The sequence below is a fragment of the Oncorhynchus mykiss genome, chromosome 5 (assembly GCF_013265735.2).
Source record: "Oncorhynchus mykiss isolate Arlee chromosome 5, USDA_OmykA_1.1, whole genome shotgun sequence".
NCBI lineage: Eukaryota > Metazoa > Chordata > Actinopteri > Salmoniformes > Salmonidae > Oncorhynchus > Oncorhynchus mykiss.
Window position 1 is genome coordinate 90,766,827 of NC_048569.1, and position 20,669 is coordinate 90,787,495.

Consider the following 20,669-nt stretch of genomic DNA (forward strand, 5'->3'; position numbering starts at 1 on the left):
CTACTGCTACTACTACTACTAAATCTACTACTACTACTACTAATACTGCTGCTACTACAACTACTAAATCTACTACTGCTACTACTACTACTACTACTACTACTACTAAATCTACTACTGCTACTACTACTGCTACTACTACTACCGCTGCTACTACTACTGCCACTACTAAATCTACTACTGCTACTAATACTGCTGCTACTACAACTACTAAATCTACTACTACTACTACTGCTGCTACGACTACTACTGCTGCTACTACTACTACAACTACTGCTACTACTACTAAATCTACTACTACAAAATCTACTACTGCTATTACTACTGCTACTGCAACTACTACTGCTACTACTACTGCTGCTGCTACTAATATTACTACTGCTGCTACTAATTTTGCTACTATGAATGCTGCTACTGCTACTGCTAATATTACTACTCATGCTACTAATATTGCTACTGTTAATGCTGCTACTACTGCTGCTACTACTATTGCTACTGCTTCTACTAATATTGCTACTATTAATACTGCTACTACTACTGCTACTACTACTAAATCTACTACTGCTACTACTACTGCTACTGCAACTACTACTGCTACTACTACTGCTGCTGCTACTAATATTACTACTGCTGCTACTAATTTTGCTACTATGAATGCTGCTACTGCTACTGCTAATATTACTACTGCTGCTACTAATATTGCTACTATTAATACTGCTACTACTGCTGCTACTACTATTACTACTGCTGCTACTAATATTACTGTTAATGCTGCTACTACTGCTGCTACTACTACTATTACTACTGCTTCTACTAATATTGCTACTGTTACTACTGCTACTATTAATGCTGCTACTATTAATGCTGCTACTACTGCTGCTGCTACTATTACTACTGCTGCTACTAATATTGCTACTATTAATGCTGCTACTGTTGCTACTGCTACTAATATTGATACTATTACTGCTGCTGCTACTACTGCTACTAATATTGCTACTGTTAATGCTACTACTATTACTACTGCTTCTACTATTATTGCTACTCAATGCTGCTACTATTACCACTGCTGCTACTAATATTGCTACTATTAATGCCGCTGCTACTAATGTTGCTACTATTAATGCTGCTACTGCTACTACTGCTGCTACTACTATTACTACTGCTGCTACTGCTGTTAGTAATAGTGCTATTATTAATGCCGCTACTGCTTCTACTGTAAATTATCATTCTTAAAGTATAACAAACCATTAAATGCCTGTTCTCCAACTTGTCTCAGTTACCAAATGGTGACCAGGTCCAGACATCGGACCTGCGTGGAACAAGGCTGGGACAGCGCACTCCCTATATGTGAAGGTAAGAAGTGATATATTCTGTCAAGAACATAGACTCACCCTACATTGTATAACAGATTAGACTTTGTATCTTGTATTAAGATAATGTAATCAAAATGACTTTTGAGTTGATTAAGCTTACCCAGATGTCTTCCCAACACAAGTATCTTAGTGCATTGGCAGGTAATGCATAATTTAACCAACATAACAAAGCCAGAATATCTTGATACAAGACAAATTATTTTTAAGCATTTTCTGGGTAAGAAAAAAATGTGCAGTGTAATGAAATTTACAAAATCGTTGATTCCACTGCCAGTGGCTGGATCCTATATGCTAATTACAGTGGCTTGCAGAAGTATTCACCCCCTTGGCATTTGCACATTTTTTTTGCCTTACACCCTGAAATTAAAATAGATTTTTGGGGGGTTTGTATCATTTGATTTACACAACATGCCTACCACTTTGAAGATGCAAAATATGTTTTATTGTGAACTAAACAAGAAATAAGACAAACAGAACTTAAATCTTAATTGTAATCAGAGGGCTGATATAAAATTATTCATGTCAGTCTCTCTTGGCTAAGAGTTGAGGAGAAACTGACTGCAACACTTCTTCTTTTTACAAGAAACATTAATGTATTGAAAATCCCAAATTGATTGCATAGTCAACATACACACAGCTCTGACACACACACTTACCTCACCAGACATGCCACCAGGGATCTTTTCATAGTCCCCAAATCCACAACAAATTCAAGAAAACGTACAGTATTATATAGAGCCCTTATTGCATAGAACTTCCTTCCATCTCATATTGCTCAAATAAACAGCAAACCTGGTTTCAAAAAACAGATAAAGCAACACCTCACGGCACAACGCTTCTCACCTATTTGACCTAGATAGTTTGAGTGTATGTTTTGATGTGTAGGCTGTGCCTTTAACTGTATGTAGTTCTGTCCTTGAGCTGTTCTTGTCTATTAATGTTAATGTATTACGTCATGTTCTGTGTGGAACCCCAGGAAGAGTAGCTGCTGCTTTTGCAACAACGAATGGGGATCCTAATAACATACCAAATACCATCCATCATTCCTTCAATTCTGACCCGTTTCCCAGTCCCTGCCGATAAAAAACATCCCCACAGCATAATGCGTGTTCTCGGGGTGATGAGAGCTGTTTGGTTTGCACCAGACATAGTTTTCCTTGATGGTCAAAAAGCTAAATTTGTGTCTCATCTGACCAGAGTACCCTTTTCCATATGTTTGGGGAGTCTCCCACCTGCCTTTTGGCGAACACCAAACGCGTTTGCTTATTGTTTTCTTTAAGCAATTGCTAATTTCTGGCCACTCTTCCGTAAAGCCCAGCTCTGTGGAGTGTACTACTTTAAATGGTCCTATGAACTTATACTCCAATCTCCGCTGTGGAGCTTTGCAGCTCCTTCAGGGTTATCTTAGGTCTCTTTGTTGCCTCTCTGATTAATGCCCTCCTTGCCTAGTCTGTGAGTTTTCAATAATGGATTTAATGGTGCTCCGTGGGATGTTCAAAGTTTCTGATATTTTTTGTATAACCCAACCCTGATCTGTACTTCTCCACAACTTTGTCCCCGACCTGTTTGGTGAGCTCCTTGGTCTTCATGGTGCCGCTTGCTTGGTGGTGCTTAGTGGTGTTGCAGACTGTTTCAGAACAGGTGTATATATACAGAGATCATGTGACACTTAGATTGCACACAGGTGGACTTTATTTAACCAATTGTGTGACTTCTGAAGGTAATTGCCCGCACCACTTCTCCGTTTTTAATTTTTTGAAAAATGTAATTCTTTCCATTTCACTTCACCAATTTGGACTATTGTATGTCTATTACATGAAATCCCCCCAAAAAATCTATTAAAATTACGGGTTGTAATGCAACAAAATAGGAGAAGCGCCAAGGGGGATAAATACTTTTGTAAGGCACTGTATGTATTCTTCATGTGGTGTGTTTTTCACAGCATTGAAATGCCCAGTGATTCAAGCCAACGACAACGTTGTGGTCATCGGAAACAGTGAGGATGCAACCTATGGAAATGTGATCCAGTTTGAGTGCCAATCAAATCACATGGTACTCAACGGATCGTCTGAAATGGTTTGCAACGATAAAGGAGAATGGAGCAGCACAGTCCCAACATGTAAAGGTAAACTGAGGCTACTGTAGGTAAAGATACACTATACAAATGTATGTGGACACCGCTTCAAATGAGTGGATTATTTCAGCCACATCAGATGCTGACAGGTGTATAAAATAGGTCACACCGCCATGCAATCTCCATAGACAAACATTGTCAGTAGAATGGCCTTACTGAAGAGCTTAGTGACTTTCAACATGGCACCGTCATAGATTGCCTCCAACAGGTCAGTTTGTCAAATTTCTGCCCCGCTAAAGCTGCCCCGGTCAACTGTAAGTGCTTTTATTCAGAAGTGGTCCTCAGTTGCAACACTCACTACCGAGTTCCAAACTGCCTCTGGAAGCAATGTCAGCACAATAACTGTTCATCGGCAGCTTCATGAAATGGGTTTCCATGGCTGAGCAGCCGCACACAAGCCTAAGATCACCATGTGCAATGCCAAGCGTCGGCTGGAGTGGTGTAAAGCTCATCGCCATTGGACTCTGGAGCAATGGAAACGCATTCTCTGAAGTGATCAATCACACTTCACCATCTGACAGTCCGACGGACAAATCTGGGTTTGGCGAATGCCACGAGAACACTACCTGCCCCAATGCATAGTGCAAACGGTAAAGTTTGGTGGACGTGGAATAATGTTCTGGAGCTGTTTTTCATGGTTCGGGTTAAGGCCCCTTAGTTCCAGTGAAGGGAAATCTTAACGCTACAGCATACAATGACATTCTAGACAATTCTGTACTTCCAACTTGGTGGCAACATTTTGGGGAAGGGCCTTTCCTGTTTCAGCATGACAATGCCCACTTGGACAAAGTGAGGTACATATAGAAATGGTTTGTCGAGATTGGCGTGGAAGAACTTGACTGGCCTGCACAGAGCCCTGGCCTCAACACAATCAAACACCTTTGGGATGAATTGGAATGCCGACTGCAAGCCAGCCCTAATTGCCCAACAAAAGTGCTCGCCCTCTCTAATGCTCTTGTGGCTGAATGGAATCAAATCCCTGCAGCAATGTTCCAACATCTAGTGGAAAGCCTTCCCAGAAGAGTGGAGGCTGTTATAGCAGCAAAGGGGGGACATCTCCATATTAAGACCCATGATTTTGTATGAAATGTTGGACGAGCAGGTGTCCACATACTGTAGTGTGCACCACCAGGCACTATTACATTGTCACACAGAGTAACGTCCCACTAGCATACAATACAAAATCGCAACGATCCCATACTGGGGAATAGTTAATAATGACCATATAGAATGATCAGTGATTATATGTAGTGTTTTTAAAAATCCAGATTTGAATGACGGTCATCAACTCAAAAGTGTAATAAAACAATGACTGTATCATATTCCATTCAACAACTCCTACTGTCACACGTTGCTGTTTCTAATCATGATGACCAATCATCTGTTTAATTCTGTGCTTATTCAATTCACAGTGATTAAATGTTACGCTCCAGACATAGCTAACGGTGCAGTGAGCGGGCCCCCTAAGGAAGATTACGATGAAGACGACACACTGAGATACAGCTGTAACACAAAGTATGTTAAGTCTCAGGAAAGAGTCCCTAAATGCACTAAAATGGTCAACAGTGCCAACTGGAGTCCAACACCAGCGTGTGAAGGTAGGAATCTGATCATCTCAGGAATCAAGTGAATGCAACTTGACATTTTAAGTCTCCTGGGTAACTCATGTCTTTAACTTTACCTTTAAGTTGATTTTTTAAATATTTTTGACATATTATTGCAAACTACTAACATAATGTTTTTGTCTCCAAAATGCAGAAGTGAGATGTAAGTTATCATTGCCACCAACAAGAGGAACCAGTTACAGACCTGCTGACAGAAATCTGTTCTTGCCTGATGAACATGTAATGGTGACCTGTGCCTCAGGATTCTGGAACTCTATCTCACGTCGGACTGAAAATACAATGACATGCAAAGAGGACGGAAAGTGGTCACCTTCCACAACAGATTGTGAACGTATGTTCATACTGGAGAGTATATTGCAGTATGATATATTGAGTGTATTGGGGTATACACAGGTGAATCACTGTGTATTAATGTACAGGTTTGATTCATGCTGACACTAAACATCTCTATCATTGTAGGGATAACATGTGGTGATCCACGTGACCCTTTTGTGAGTTCTCCCTACTACTGGCAGCAGGGTCAATTTAGAGGAACTCAGCGTTACAACTGTAGAACCGGATTTAAAACCACAAATGCCCGGGGTGTTGCCACATGCACAAGTGATGGCTCCTGGACTCCAAAACCACTCTGTGAAGGTGCCGTTTTTTGAAGGAAGCCATCTTTGAATATCACTGTGGTTTGATTACCTTGTGCTCTGATGTTAGTTTGGACTGCATCAGAATGACATTGTTTGTCTTTCAGAGATTACATGTGACAAGCCAGATATCCTAAATGCTGTGATTAAAGACTCGAAAACAAGATACAAAATCAATGATCTGCTCACTTATGAGTGTAAGATGAATTATGAACTATTGGACAGTACTACCAGACCTACTGCTACCTGTACTACAAATGGCTGGACCAAGACACTTGGCTGTAAAGGTAGGATGACATTTACATTTCAATCATCTAAAACTCTGAGAATAAGAGTCAAGACACTGATCCAGAAGGTTTAAAGTTTACTGGAAATATCAAGCATCCGATTTTAGCCTGTTGTTTTATTCCCTATTTGAGGATTTGGTTTGGAATTGCTAATGGTATGAACGTTCACTCACTTTGCTTCCATTTGGTTTTCCAGATATTGCTCTGTTCAGTGCTTTTATCAAACTGACAGCTTGGCCAAAATCTAATGATATGGTAATGCTTTGTAGAACAGGTCCTCTAAGTGCTCTGTTAACTGAACGATGTGTCACAATGCGTTCTGTAATGTTTCCTGCCATTGTTTCTCCCAGAAATAAAGGGAGCATGCATCATATTGAGGCTATAAGGAGGTATAGACAGTGTAATCACTGTGTATTACTGTACTGGTATGATTCATGCTAATACTAAACATCTCTATCATTGTAGGGATAACATGTGGTGATCCACGTGACCCTCTTGTGAGTTCTCCCTACCGTTGGCAGCGGGGTCAATTGGGAGGAACTCAGCGTTACAGCTGTAGAACCGGATTTAAAAACATTGATGTGTCACATTTTGTTCTATAATGTTTCATGTTAATGTTTCCCCCAGAAATAGAGGGAGCATGTATCGAACCAAATGTGATGAATGGATTCATAGTTCAGTCAAATGAGAGGAATGTTGATAGCAAGATATACTCTTCCTGCAATGAAGGGTTCAAACCCTCTACCGGGGGTTGGTGGGGTGAAGCCACATGTACTGAGGGAACATGGTCTGGAATATTAGAGTGTATTGGTAAGAAAACAGATCCTCTAGAAATGACCTCTTTACAAAGTAGATCAAGAACAGTGGAATGCATTTCCCTCTGACTTGGCTATATTGGTCTGAAACTCAATCTCAATGCTCTTTCTCTCTAGATCAATCACAATGTGGCAGAATCCCTGTCATTCCCAACACAAGAAAGGTACCTCACAGTGAAGTCTATAAGAATGAACAAACTGTTACAATTGTTTGCAAAGTTGGATACACATCTGAAACTAAGACTATAAAATGTAAGGATGGAGAATGGCAAACACCGTTACCAGCTTGTAGACGTGAGTAGTTGTTAATAGTTTTGTTCATGTAATTGATTTTAATTGAATACAGTGGCCAGTCATCCTTCAATGTATGTTTACTATATGTTGGAATAGTTTGGGGAAAAGGACCCCGAAGCCCATATGATATTATGTAGTTACATAGATAGTAGTTCTGTGTCTGTACTGTGTGTTTTCTACCCACTAATCTTTCATCAATATTTTCTTCTCTTGAAGCGCAAGGCGTTCCATGTGATCCTCCACCTAAAGTTGAAAATGCAATTGTTAAAATCCCGTATCAAAATAAATATAGAGAGGGATTTGAAGTGAATTATGAATGTCGCAAGTCCTTTCAAATAGAGGGACATAAAAAACTTACTTGTGAAAATGGGAGTTGGACAACTCCACCACCAACATGCAAACGTAAGTATTGCTAACTGTTTGAAACTGATGCAGTAATTCAGTTTAGAGTAACTCTACTATGAACAGCACCTACTCAAACAGGGAAAAAATGATATTTAAATGGTCATTGAGATTAAAAGTTCCATATCATATAGTACCCTTTTTCTCCCCTCACACAATCAGGAATCATTGTTAAGGCTTTGCTTGGTATTACAGAAATATCAATCTGTGATTTACAGTTTGCTGTTTTTTTTACTATAATTCATTATAGTGTAGTATTCCTAGATATGATAATGGATGAGTTTCAGTGCATATTTACAGTATATATCACAAATTGCCCCAGTTACATTCTCTGAATATACTGTACATTGGCCCTTGACTATGGTTCTAACCATACAGTCATTCTCTGCCACTTTTGTGTCTCTGGTACATAACTGTAATTTGATAGTTCAAACATGTGGTGCTTCACCTACAGAGTACTGTGGTAAGCCTGAGGGTGCAGGGAAACACATTCAGATTCTTGACCAAGAGCTAGAGAGATACAAAAATGGGAACCAAATAGACTATACATGCATTAACCCACACAAAGGCCCTGGAGGAACAGCAACTTGCAATAATGGAGAATGGCACATGCCAATTGAGTGTAAAGGTAAGCCTTACATCTATAAATACGTTTATTGTATTATCATGGTACTGTATCATTCTACAGTATTGTATTATCATGGTACTGTTTCATTGTAATTTATTTTCATGGTATTGTATTATCCTGCTATAGTGCCATTTTAATACAGTACCATGCTACAATCACGATTATGCTACTGTATTGTCATGGTATTGTATTATCATGCTACTGTATTATCATGGTATTGTATTATCATGCTACTGTATTGTCATGGTATTGTATTATCATGGTAGTGTATCATTGTAATGTATTATCATGCTACTGTATTATCATGGTATTGTATTATTATGCTACTGTATTGTCATGGTATTGTATTATCATGGTAGTGTATCATTGTAATGTATTATCATGCTACTGTATTATCATGGTATTGTATTATCATGCTACTGTATTGTCATGGTTTTGTATTATCATGCTACTGTATTGTCATTGTAATGTATTATCATGCTACTGTATTGGCATGGTATTGTATTATTATGCTACTGTATTGTCATGGTATTGTATTATCATGTGCATTGTAATGTATTATCATGGTACGGTATTATCATGGTATTGTATTATCATGCTACTGTATTGTCATGGTTTTGTATTATCATGCTACTGTATTGTCATTGTAATGTATTATCATGCTACTGTATTGGCATGGTATTGTATTATTATGCTACGGTATTATCATGGTATTGTATTATCATGCTACTGTATTGTCATGGTATTGTATTGTCATGGTACTGTATTATCATGGTATTGTATTATCATGGTAGTGTATCATTGTAATGTATTATCATGGTACGGTATTATCATGGTACTGTATTATCATGCTACTGTATTGTCATGCTACTGTATTGTCATGGTATTGTATTGTCATGGTACTGTATTGTCATGGTACTGTATTATCATGGTACTGTATTATCATGGTACTGTATTGTCATGGTATTGTATTGTCATGGTATTGTATTGTCATGGTACTGTATTGTCATGGTACTGTATTATCATGGTACTGTATTATCATGGTACTGTATTGTCATGGTATTGTATTGTCATGGTACTGTATTATCATGGTACTGTATTGTCATGGTATTGTATTGTCATGGTATTGTATTGTCATGGTACTGTATTATCATGGTACTGTATTATCATGGTACTGTATTATCATGGTACTGTATTGTCATGGTATTGTATTGTCATGGTACTGTATTATCATGGTAGTGTATCATTGTAATGTATTATCATTGTAATGTATTATCATTGTAATGTATTATCATTGTAATGTATTATCATGGTACTGTATTGTCATGGTATTGTATTGTCATGGTACGGTATTATCATGGTATTGTATTATCATGCTACTGTATTGGCATGGTATTGTATTATCATGGTAGTGTATCATTGTAATGTATTATCATGGTACGGTATTATCATGGTACTGTATTGTCATGGTATTGTATTGTCATGGTACGGTATTGTCATGGTATTGTATTATCATGGTAGTGTATCATTAATGTATTTTCATGGTACGGTGTTATGATCCCTGTTAAATCTAGCAAGCTGTCCTGATCCTCCTCCCATTACTAATGGAGATTTCACCAAGGAAAAGAGAGATGTTGAAGGTGTAATTACAGAGATGTCCTACCAATGCAGCAGACAGTTTACACTGAGTTTCACAGGCAGCATCAGATGTCTGGATGGAAAATGGCCGAGCCCTCCAAAGTGTTTACGTATGTACATTATTTTCAACTGGTCTGAACATGGTGTTATATCTACATGTCAAGTGTATATAAATGTATGAATATGTACTGTACACTAAGTTAATGAAAACGTTTCTGGGATTTCATTTCCATCAGGGCCTTGTGAGATTTCCACTTTTGATGCAGAGTACAATCTACAGAATTTACCTGAGAAAGATAATATTGCGCACGGTGAAAAAAAGACTCTTCATTGCAAAGAGGGATATTACCATAAATTGAAACGTTATTCACTATGGAATATAGAAGAAATTGAGATGAAGTGTGATGATGGAGAGTTACAGTATGGAGAACACATGCCTATATGTAAGTTCATGTCATGTAAAGGAACACCCATCAGTGTAAGATAGTCATTCTCTCAACATTAAGAGTTTAACATCATCTAATATATAGAATGCATAAGTTCAGGATGCCCTGTGAGCTATCTACTGTAGATTAATACAATAGAAATTAAATACATTTTCTCATTTTGACTGAAACATTTTATTACGAAAATCAATCCACCTGTTTGATAATATTTAATGAGGCTTACTGTGTGTAACCTTCTGACTGTATAACCAAAATGATTTGTTCTTTGCTTTTTAGGTAGGCATCGTTATTCTTAGGTAGATGATGAACATAATGGGTAAGTTAAATTAACAAGGAGAGTGGCATGTCTTATAATCACACAAACCTTTTGAACAGTTATGAAAAGTATAATAAAAGGTATTATGAACAGTATTATTAACAGTTATGAAAAGTATAATAAAAGGTATTATGAACAGTATTAGAAACAGTTATGAACAGTATTATTAACAGTTATGAAAAGTATAATAAAAGGTATTATGAACAGTATTACGAACAGTATTATTAACAGTTATGAAAAGTATAATAAAAGGTATTATGAAGAGTATTACGACCAGTATTAGAAACAGTTATGAACAGTATTACGACCAGTATTAGAAACAGTTATGAACAGTATTATTCACAGTTATGAAAAGTATAATAAAAGGTATTATGAACAGTATTAGAAACAGTTATGAACAGTATTACGAACAGTATTAGAAACAGTTATGAACAGTATTATTAACAGTTATGAAAAGTATAATGAACAGTATTGTAAACAGTATTGTATTCAATGATATAAACAGTAATATGAATAGTATGTGATGGGGTTATCAGTGAAGCATAACAGAAACATGGAGTATAACATCACAGCAAGCAGGAGTCATTTCTCTAATCATTAACACACAGTGAAAGTTCACATGGTTAAACACTGTCTACTCTCCTCTATAGTAGGAGTGATCAGCCGGATTACTCCAGACTGATCTATAGTATTAGTGATCAGCCGGATTACTCCACAGACTGATCTATAGTATTAGGGATCAGCAGTATTACTCAACAGATTCTTATCTATAGTTGGAGTGATCAGCAGAATTACTCCAGACTGATCTATAGTATTAGTGATCAGCAGTATTACTCCAGACTGTTCTATAGTATTAGTGATCAGCAATATTACTGCACAGACTGATTATCCTGTCATGTGATTTCGTTCCTACAGAATCATGATGTTTGGTCCATCAAATGCAAGAATCCTTACAAAGACTTCTTTATGTGCAATGAGAAGAACATATTTGCTTTTGTGGTGTGTCGCTTGTTTAATTTAGATTTAGAAAAAATGTGAGCCATCCCGTAATGGAACACGAGGTGTATTTTTCATCATTTGACTTTGTATCATCATTGTAACAAAATAACAGTATCTTCACTATAACAGTACAGCTATCTAAAGCTAGACTAAAATGGTACATTTGTTGTATTAGTACAAAGAGATGTGATTGTGTGAACATTCTATCAAGTTTATAAATTGCCTGGCTGGGCTGATGAAACAGTGGATTGCGCAGTCAGTTGAAACAGAGTAAATAGGCAATTTAAAGTCATAGATTTAGCCGGTGGTAGCTTGTGGAATAGGCACCGGCTGGAATGCGGTTTTAACCAATCAGCATTCAGGATTAGACCGTCATGCTATAATGTGTGAATATTCTCCTGTATCTCCCAGCTGTGTGATTCATTACCTGAAGGTGTAATATAAGTGAACAACTGTTATGGTTGTGATTGACCTTATCAAGACAATAAAGTTGTGGAAAAGAGATGACACGTTGTCTCCATGAGTCTTTACAAGGCTACAGTACAACAGAATAAGATTTAGATGTTAACCTAACAAATGCACATTAAAAACTGACAAACTATTTTTCAGGTCATTATCACTTGTCATTGATTGTTCTTGTAAACCAGTTGTCTCTTATCATGCACCTGTAGCTACTAGAGTAGATCTTCTCCAGGGTCTCAGGACAGTATAAGTAATGTCTCAGTTGGTCATGCTTTTGTTTTACTTCTTGCCTCTGGCAATCTCAGCTTACTGGAAGTGATTACTGGAAACTGTCTTGGACAAACACATCCATATATAATTGATTGTACAACATGAATGTGTTTTTATTTACTCTTTAGTTAACCTGGGAATTTCATCAAGTATTTTATACGATACTGAAGCCTGTGGTGTTCCTTGCCATGTACTCCTGAACATTAAGGCAGGAATATTGACCTTCAATTATATGCAAGCAAACATTTAATATAATGTTTTGTTTAGGTCATAGGCTAATAATGGACAAACCCTTGCATGAGGGGCTGCCGAGTGGTGCAGCGGTCTAAGGCACTGCATCTCAGAGCTTGAGGCGGCACCCTGGTTCGATTCAAGGCTGTATCACAACCGGCAGTGATAGGGAGTCACATAAGGAGGCGCACAATTGGCCCAGCGTCGTCCGGGTTTGCCCTGTGGAGGCGATCATTGTAAATTAAAATGTGTTCTTAACTGACGTGTTACGTACGCCTCTTGGAGGGAACGCAACACCCTGCTACAACTCAAGTCCCCGTGGAGTGAAAGAGGTATGTGATTGTAGGTGCGGGTAAGGATGACAGAGACTATATCCTTTTACAGGGACTTTATTTCCATAACATGGTAATGTGGGTAAAAGGGTCTGGACGGAAGCAAAGCAAAGAAAGTAAAAGTTTGAGTCCTCTCCTACCCACTACTTACCTAACCTTTCAGAACCTCCTGGCGCACCAACCAAAATACAGGGGGTAGTCCATCCAGGTCTTACCTAGTGTGCATAGACAGTTAATACTACAGGTTATGTATGCCCGCAGGGCTCTTGCCTAAACACCCCCTCCCCTGGGTAAAATTAAACAGAATAATACAAACTTTGGGAACAATTTCAATAATCAAAAACACAGTCCTATTGGCATACACATACATACCTTAGAAATAGCAGCTACCAAATAGTGTCAACAGAACTGTCACTGGGCAACAACCAACACAAGACATCAAGGAAGCTCTCTCTTCCTGACAAAGGAACACTGGCTTTTATCCAGCTGGAGAAGGAGTTGGTAATTAAAAACAGCTGTTTCCCCTGATGAGAGGGAGGGGGGATGGTTCAGAGCTCCAATCATTGATGGGGCCGACCAATCAGCTGCTTAGAATCCAGGAAGCCATTTCCTGAAATACACACATGCAAACAAATATAAACCCCAGAAAACACAGAAACTGGGGAACTTGCCTCGTAAAAAAAAAATCAGATATGGGGATGTGCTACTGAAATCAACAAGTAGCTGGAAACAACTCAATCTCAGGATTTTTGCATCTCAGGATGCAAAAATAGAATGTTTATTGGTATGTGAATTTTTTAAAATCATGTAAGTTTAAAATGCCAGGATGTTATACTCGTTTCAGGTCTTCATTCAATAGAATCAGATGAACACTTTTCCACAATGCATTGGAAGGCCCTAGTTCTCTTCAAGTAGCCAAATAACAACACTAAGCTACTTAATTCAAATCAAAATCAAATCAAATTTTATTAGTCACTTGCGCCAAATAAAACAGGTGAAATGTTACCTTACAGTGAAATGCTTACTTCCGAGCCCCTTACCGACAGTGCAGTTTAAAAAAAAGGATAGCTTTTTCAAACAGAAATTTGCATCCTGTAGCTCTAACTCAAAAAGATCTGGGACATTGTAAAGTCCATGGAGAATAAGAGCACCTCCTCCCAGCTACCCTCTGCACTGAGGCTAGGAAACACTGTCACCACCGATAAATCAACGATAATTGAGAATTTCAATAAGCATTTTTCTACGGCTGGCCATGCTTTCCATCTGGCTACCCCCACCCCGGTCAACAGCCCTGCACCCCCCCACAGCAACTTGCCCAAGACTCCCCATTTCTCCTTCACCCAAATCCAGATAGCTGATGTTCTGAAAGAGCTGCAAAATCTGGACCCCTACAAATCAGCTGGGCTAGACAATCTGGACCCTCTCTTTCTAAAATTATCCGCCGCAATTGTTGTAACCACTATTACTGGCCTGTTCAGCCTCTCTTTCGTATCGTCTGAGGTCCCCACAGATTGGAAAGCTGCCGCAGTCATCCCCCTCTTCAAAGGGGGAGACTCTAAAGACCCAAACTGTTAAAGTGTATCTATCCTAGCCTGCTTTTCTAAGGTCTTTGAAATCCAAGTTAACAAACAGATCACCGAACATTTCAAATCCCACAGTAGCTTCCTATGCAATCTGGTTTCCGAGCTGGTCATTGGTGCACCTCGGCCACGCTCAAGGTCCTAAACAATATCATATTATTATTATGTTTGATGTCTTTACTTAAAATAATAAAGTAGTAGTCAAACATGTTAATATTTCAGTAAAAACACAGATTTATGTGCTGTATCTGTGTTGTAATGATATGTTTTTAGAGGATTGTGGGTAATTAAACATTTTGAGAAAATGTCATGCAAAGATGGATATTACCACAAAAAAAACAATGGCTTCAAAGGAATACAATGAATTGAGATGGAATGTGTCTTTCATTCATAGTCATTCACAGTCTGGGTTTAAATGAGACTGTTTGTAGGTTGATGGCTTTTTGCAAATTGCAACTAGCTACATTGTTTTATACCCTTTCAAATAGTTACATAGTTTTATGCAACATGATTACATTGATAAAGCCAGTTGGTGTAAAACAGGAAATGTGATTATTTTGATTAAAAAAATATACCTGCAGTCCTGGAAAACAAATGAAGGTTCTGTGGTGGTAGTGACCAAGTGCCACCACAGTGACCATTTTTATGACCTTCATTCTTTGAGCCCAAGGATGTCTGTGGGCCACTCTTGACGTTACAGGCTAGCTAGACTGTGCAACACCATGCAATATGATCTTTCTCCATAGTGATGAGTTGTGTCCCCGAGGCTACAGATGGACGGGAGGTTGTGAGTGGTCTGCAGATGATGATGATGGTGTTATACAGTACGGTCATGAGCACCCACTCAGAGCAGGGTAGCAAAAAGTTGGCTAAATGGAAATGTATTGTAGGCCTATCAAACATGAAACAGAACAGTCTCCATAGGCCTATCAAACATGAAACAGAACTGTCTACATAGAACTATCAAACATGGAACAGAACTGTCTACATAGAACTATCAAACAGGAAACAGAACAGTCTCCATAGGCCTATCAAACAGGAAACAGAACTGTCTACATAGAACTATCAAACAGGAAACAGAACTGTCTACATAGAACTATCATACATGGAACAGAACTGTCTACAAGTTGCAATAAACGGTAGGAGAATGGAATTATGAAACGCTAGCAATTATTGTAGTATTAGATGGATTAGAGATTTACCACGTAGGGCCAATGCATTTTTTATTTAATTTCAATTTAATTTAACCTTTTTTTTTTAAATAGGCAAGTCAGTTAAGAACAAATTCTTGTTTACATTGATTGCCTACCAAAAGGCAAAAGGCCTCCTGCGGGGACGGGGGATTAAAACATTCAAATATAAATACAGGACAAAACACACATCACGACAAGAGAGACAACACAACACTACATAAAGAGAGACTGAAGACAACAACATAGCAAGGCAGCAACACAACATGACAACACAGCATGGTGCAACACAACATGGTAGCAGCACAAAACATGGTACAAACATTTTTGGGAACAGAGAAAAGCACAAAGGGAAATAAGGTAAAGACCACAATACATCACCCAAAGCAGTCACAACTGTCATTAAGAGTGTCTGTGATTGAGTCTTTGAATGAAGATATTTAGATAAAACTGTCCAGTTTGTTGCAGCTCGTTCCAGTCGCTAGCTACAGTGAACTGAGAAGACGAGCGACCCAGGGATGTCTGTGCTTTTGGGACCTTTAACAGAATGTGATTGGCAGAATGGGTGTTGTATGTGGAGGATGAGGGCTGCAGTAGATATCTCAGATAGGGGGGAGTGAGGCCTAAGAGGGTTACATAAATAAGCATCAACCAGTGGACCTTGCGATGGGTATACAGAGATGACCAGTTTACAGAGGAGTATAGAGTGCAGTGATGTGTCCTATGAGGAGCATTGGTGGCAAATCTGATGGCCGAATGGTAAAGACCATCTAGCCACTCATTTAAACATGTCAAAGCAACAGTAAACATTTCAACAAGAGAAAAAAAAACACTCTCCACTGGCGGGAGTTTTGAGAGCGGATGTGAAGAGTCTCGCCAATAATTCATTTTAACAACAAATTACAAATGCAAGCTTCATAAGCAAATTAGCATTTCAAGCAATTGTTACATACCAAAAGGCCAGTAGGCCTATGCTAGTAATCAAGTCCCCATTGCTGGTGATCTTGTAACGTAACAGTTCATATTCTTGATCACCAAGCCATTTTTTGGAGCTGCATATTCATTTATTATGGCAATCCTCTCTCCCTGCCGTTTGAAGTTTGCGCTGCACCTGATCCTATATCTGTACAGCATATCATCGATCTGTTCGCTAGCTCACCCCACATATGTTGATTGACAGTTTGCTTGTCCAATCAGAGTGCCGAGTGTGCGTTTCACTAGCTAATCTGTTGCAGGTTATCTTTGCAAGGACGATGCTAAGGCTACTGTCTCTCTCTGTGTGTAGAGTATCCCACGTAGACTCTATGACACAAAGTGGGTGACAAAACATTACAAAACCTGGACAGATCATTTCAAGTCAAACACGAGTCTTGAGGCTCCAAGTCCAAATCAAGTCTCAAGTTATTTTATTTTCAATCAAGTGGAGTCTCAAATCATCAAATGTGTGACTCAAGTTAAACTCGAGTCCAAGTCATGTGACTTAAGTTCACAACTCTGATGATTAATAATGTGAATGTGTTTGGAGTTCTCCAAAACAACATTATCATGAAGTATGGACACAGGCTACAGATTGAGTGCAGCAACTCTAGACACGTTCTGAAGGGGGAATCAGAGGTCGTCTGCTCAACCAATGGACAGTGAAGTCACTCCATTCCAATTTGTGAAGGTAAATTGTATTTGTATTGATTTAACACATTGGGAAAATAATGCAAAACAACCAAGTTATTTATTGTTTAAAGTAGATTTACAATTATCTCCAACTCACACACAAAATGAAGCAAAATAAAGCATTTCAGAAAGGGTAGGGAAGATTTCTGGACAGTTTGCTATTCTTGCTGGTTAATGAAAGCAGCTTGGTACATTTCATCACTAGTATTTCTCTGATGTCACCCATGTCTTCCTAGAGCCCAAGGATTTCTGTGGACCACCTCCACATCTCATTAACGGAGACACGATGGGCCGTACCAGAGAATGATACTGAAACAGAGAATCAGTTCATTATGACTGCAAGTCTTACTAAACCCTTAATAGACTTTCATCCTACAAGACGTGTCCTAGAGGGATCTGGATTGGAGAGATGACAAGCCTGAATTAGTTATATCTCTGAAACAACGTTTGCCTGATTCATATCCAATCACTCGCTCACATCCCTATGCTATGTCCATGCTCATTCCCATTCACAGATCATGGTGGATTGTTAGGATCAATTTCCTTTCAAAGCCCCCCTGTGATGTCTGACTAGCCAGTGGAGATAATAAGGGCCTAGGGATTGGAGTGAGGGAGAAAATTGGAACGGGGCCCAACTGTAATGCCACCTGATCTTCAGGACTTATTCACACACTGATTCTTGTACCATCTTCTCGTTTCAGAACCCGAGGCCCTTGTAACCATATCCAGTTTGGGATGAACAGCTGATGAACACACAGAACATCCAATGAGCATATTGGACAGAAAATAAAAATACACTCCATTTACCACATGGGGATCATATCACTGTTTAGTGTGCTGCTCATAGTAGACTTGGCCAGGTAGTGTTGGTTTTCATCAGCAGTGTATACATGGGGTCATGACTTTGCCTCTTTGCCCATATTGATCTCAGCTTACGGAAAGTGATGACTCCTGTCTTGTTGGACAAACATGTAAATGAATAACCTCTGTCAATAGTTTGCTCCAATTATTTGCAGATTCGTGGTTCCATGATTGTCCAACATTAAATAAAGTGCCTCTGGTTCATATTTACTCATCTACTCTTTAGTTCATTGTTGTCTGGGAATATTATCACCAGGTATTTTTTACAATATTGAAGCAGCCAGACAATATCTATTAAAAATATTCCTGTGGTGTTCTTTGCCATGTATTTCAACTACATCATCGCCACTGAGTGAATCTTGAACATTAAGGCAGGAATATTGACTTTCAATTCTCATTTGCCAAAAAACGTTTAATGTTTAGTCTAGTTGGTAAGGTAATATGGGCTAAACCCTGGCATGCTCCTTAGGTGTAGAAATAGATTTTGGCCTTCCCATTTTGCCCCTGGAAAACAAGGCTTTATGGGAAACAGTGATTTTGCCTTACTGGAACAAACATTCTGAAGGCCATGTCCATAGACAGTTAAACAGATTTATATAAGGGTTATGTAAGTACAGTATTTGAAAATCTTTTGTGATTCAATAATGACCATACATATGTTTTAATGGAGCCTATCAGCATTCAAACTAACTGTAGCCCTCAATGTATTTTTAGCTCTAAACTATCCTCAGCCAAAAGCCTTAACCTCACTGGTAGATGAGACTAGCTCTAAACTATCCTCAGCCACATGCTTTAACCTCACTGGTAGATGAGACTAGCTCTAAACTATCCACAGCCACATACTTTAACCTCACTGGTAGATGAGACTAGCTCTAAACTACCCACAGCCATGTGCTTTAACCTCACTGGTAGATGAGATTAGCTCTAAACGATCCTCAGCCACATACTTTAACCTCACTGGGACATGAGGCTAGCTCTAAACCTACAGTATGTATATTAGAATATTGTAGATATGTATGTATATTATTTAGCTAAAACAATAATTGCAACACTAGTGGAAGAACAAGTATTGTCACGACTTCCGCCGAAGTCAGTCCCTCTCCTTGTTCGGGCGGTGTTCGGCGGTCGACATCACCGGCTTTCTAGCCACCGCTGATCCACTTTTAATTTTCCATTTGTTCTGTCTTTGTCTTATTCACACCTGGCTTCACTCAACCAAATTCTTGTTTATTATTTAACCCTCTGTTCCACATGTTGTGTTTGAGTGATTGTTTATTGAAATTCGGTCCGTCTGAGGGTGCTCAATATGTTACTTTGTATATTTGTCTTTTTGAGTAAAGCACGTTTATTACTCATATCTGCTATCCTGCGCCTGACTCTCTACACCAGCTAGACACAGGATCATTGCAGGAGCAGACGCCCTCCCTGTTCCAGTGGAGGAGCACGTTCAGCAGCACACAACCATTTTGCAATGTCCGGGCACCGCATGGATCGTGTGCTGAAGACAATGGATCTTTTGGAGAGAGAAGGAGGTTTTCCAGGGCCTCCACCAGCCCCACTACAGCAGGTCCCACTGTCCACCCCTCCTTCACCTGGTCCCAGAGGGATTAGACTCGCGTTCCCAAGGGAGTATGAAGCGACAGCTGCCTAATGCCAGGGGTTTCTACTCCAGTTGGAGCTCTACCTGGCGACCGTCCACCCGGCGTGTCTGTCCTCCTCTCCTGTCTCTCAGGCAAAGCCCTGGAGTGGGCCAACGCCATATGGAGTGAAGGAGACGGTGCGTTGGACCATTACACAGAGTTCACCCGCCGCTTTCGAGCAGTGTTCGACCACCCGCTTGAGGGTCGAGTGGCGGGTGAACGTCTGTTCCACCTGAGGCAGAGGACGAGGAGTGCGCAGAATTTCGCCTTGGACTTCCGAACCCTGGCCACCAGAGCGGGATGGAACGACAGGGCCCTGATCGATCACTACAGGTGCAGTCTGCGCAAAGACGTCCGTCGGGAGATGGCCTGCCGAGACACCACCCTCACATTGGACCAGCTGGTGGACCTGTCCATCCGGCTGGACAACCTGCTGACTGCCCGCAGAGAATCTGCAGAGAGAACAATAGGGTGGTTGTGTCATTACTGTTTTTTTGTTTGTTTTTTCAGTGTCCTTGTTCTCTTTTGTCCCACAATCTTGTTGTGCACCATAACCGCAAGGCGTGCCCCTTCCCTCATGCTGGTGAATCCAAAATGCTGCCGCTTTAGGGTATTTTTCAGCAGAGCACTGTGGAAGGACACCAGATTACCTTCTTTTACAAAGAGAAAAGGTAAAAAGAGAAAGGGGTGAGACTTGTTTGATGACATGGTCTGAAAGATACTCTGTGGTCCTCAGGCTACATCCAACCACCTGTAACCCCAAGCTCATTCCAGCTTGTGGTTTGGTTAATTTTTATGTTTGTTATATATCGAACGAGCTTGGGGTTACAGGTGGTCATATCG

General features: G+C 39.5%; 1 protein-coding gene across 1 annotated transcript in view; it reads left to right on the plus strand.

Moving 5' to 3' along the window:
• cfh (complement factor H) overlaps positions 1-12,200 on the plus strand; it is a 22,872-nt gene extending 10,672 nt beyond the window's left edge. The window contains 14 exon segments of the mRNA NM_001124410.1: positions 1,277-1,353; positions 3,316-3,498; positions 4,920-5,105; positions 5,266-5,463; positions 5,592-5,768; positions 5,875-6,054; positions 6,682-6,864; positions 6,987-7,163; positions 7,380-7,565; positions 8,020-8,193; positions 9,768-9,941; positions 10,068-10,274; positions 10,554-10,593; positions 11,509-12,200. Coding sequence (NP_001117882.1) covers positions 1,277-1,353; positions 3,316-3,498; positions 4,920-5,105; positions 5,266-5,463; positions 5,592-5,768; positions 5,875-6,054; positions 6,682-6,864; positions 6,987-7,163; positions 7,380-7,565; positions 8,020-8,193; positions 9,768-9,941; positions 10,068-10,274; positions 10,554-10,573 — 2,122 coding nt within the window. The 3' untranslated portion in view covers positions 10,574-10,593; positions 11,509-12,200.
• The last annotated feature ends 8,469 nt before the right edge of the window (positions 12,201-20,669 follow it).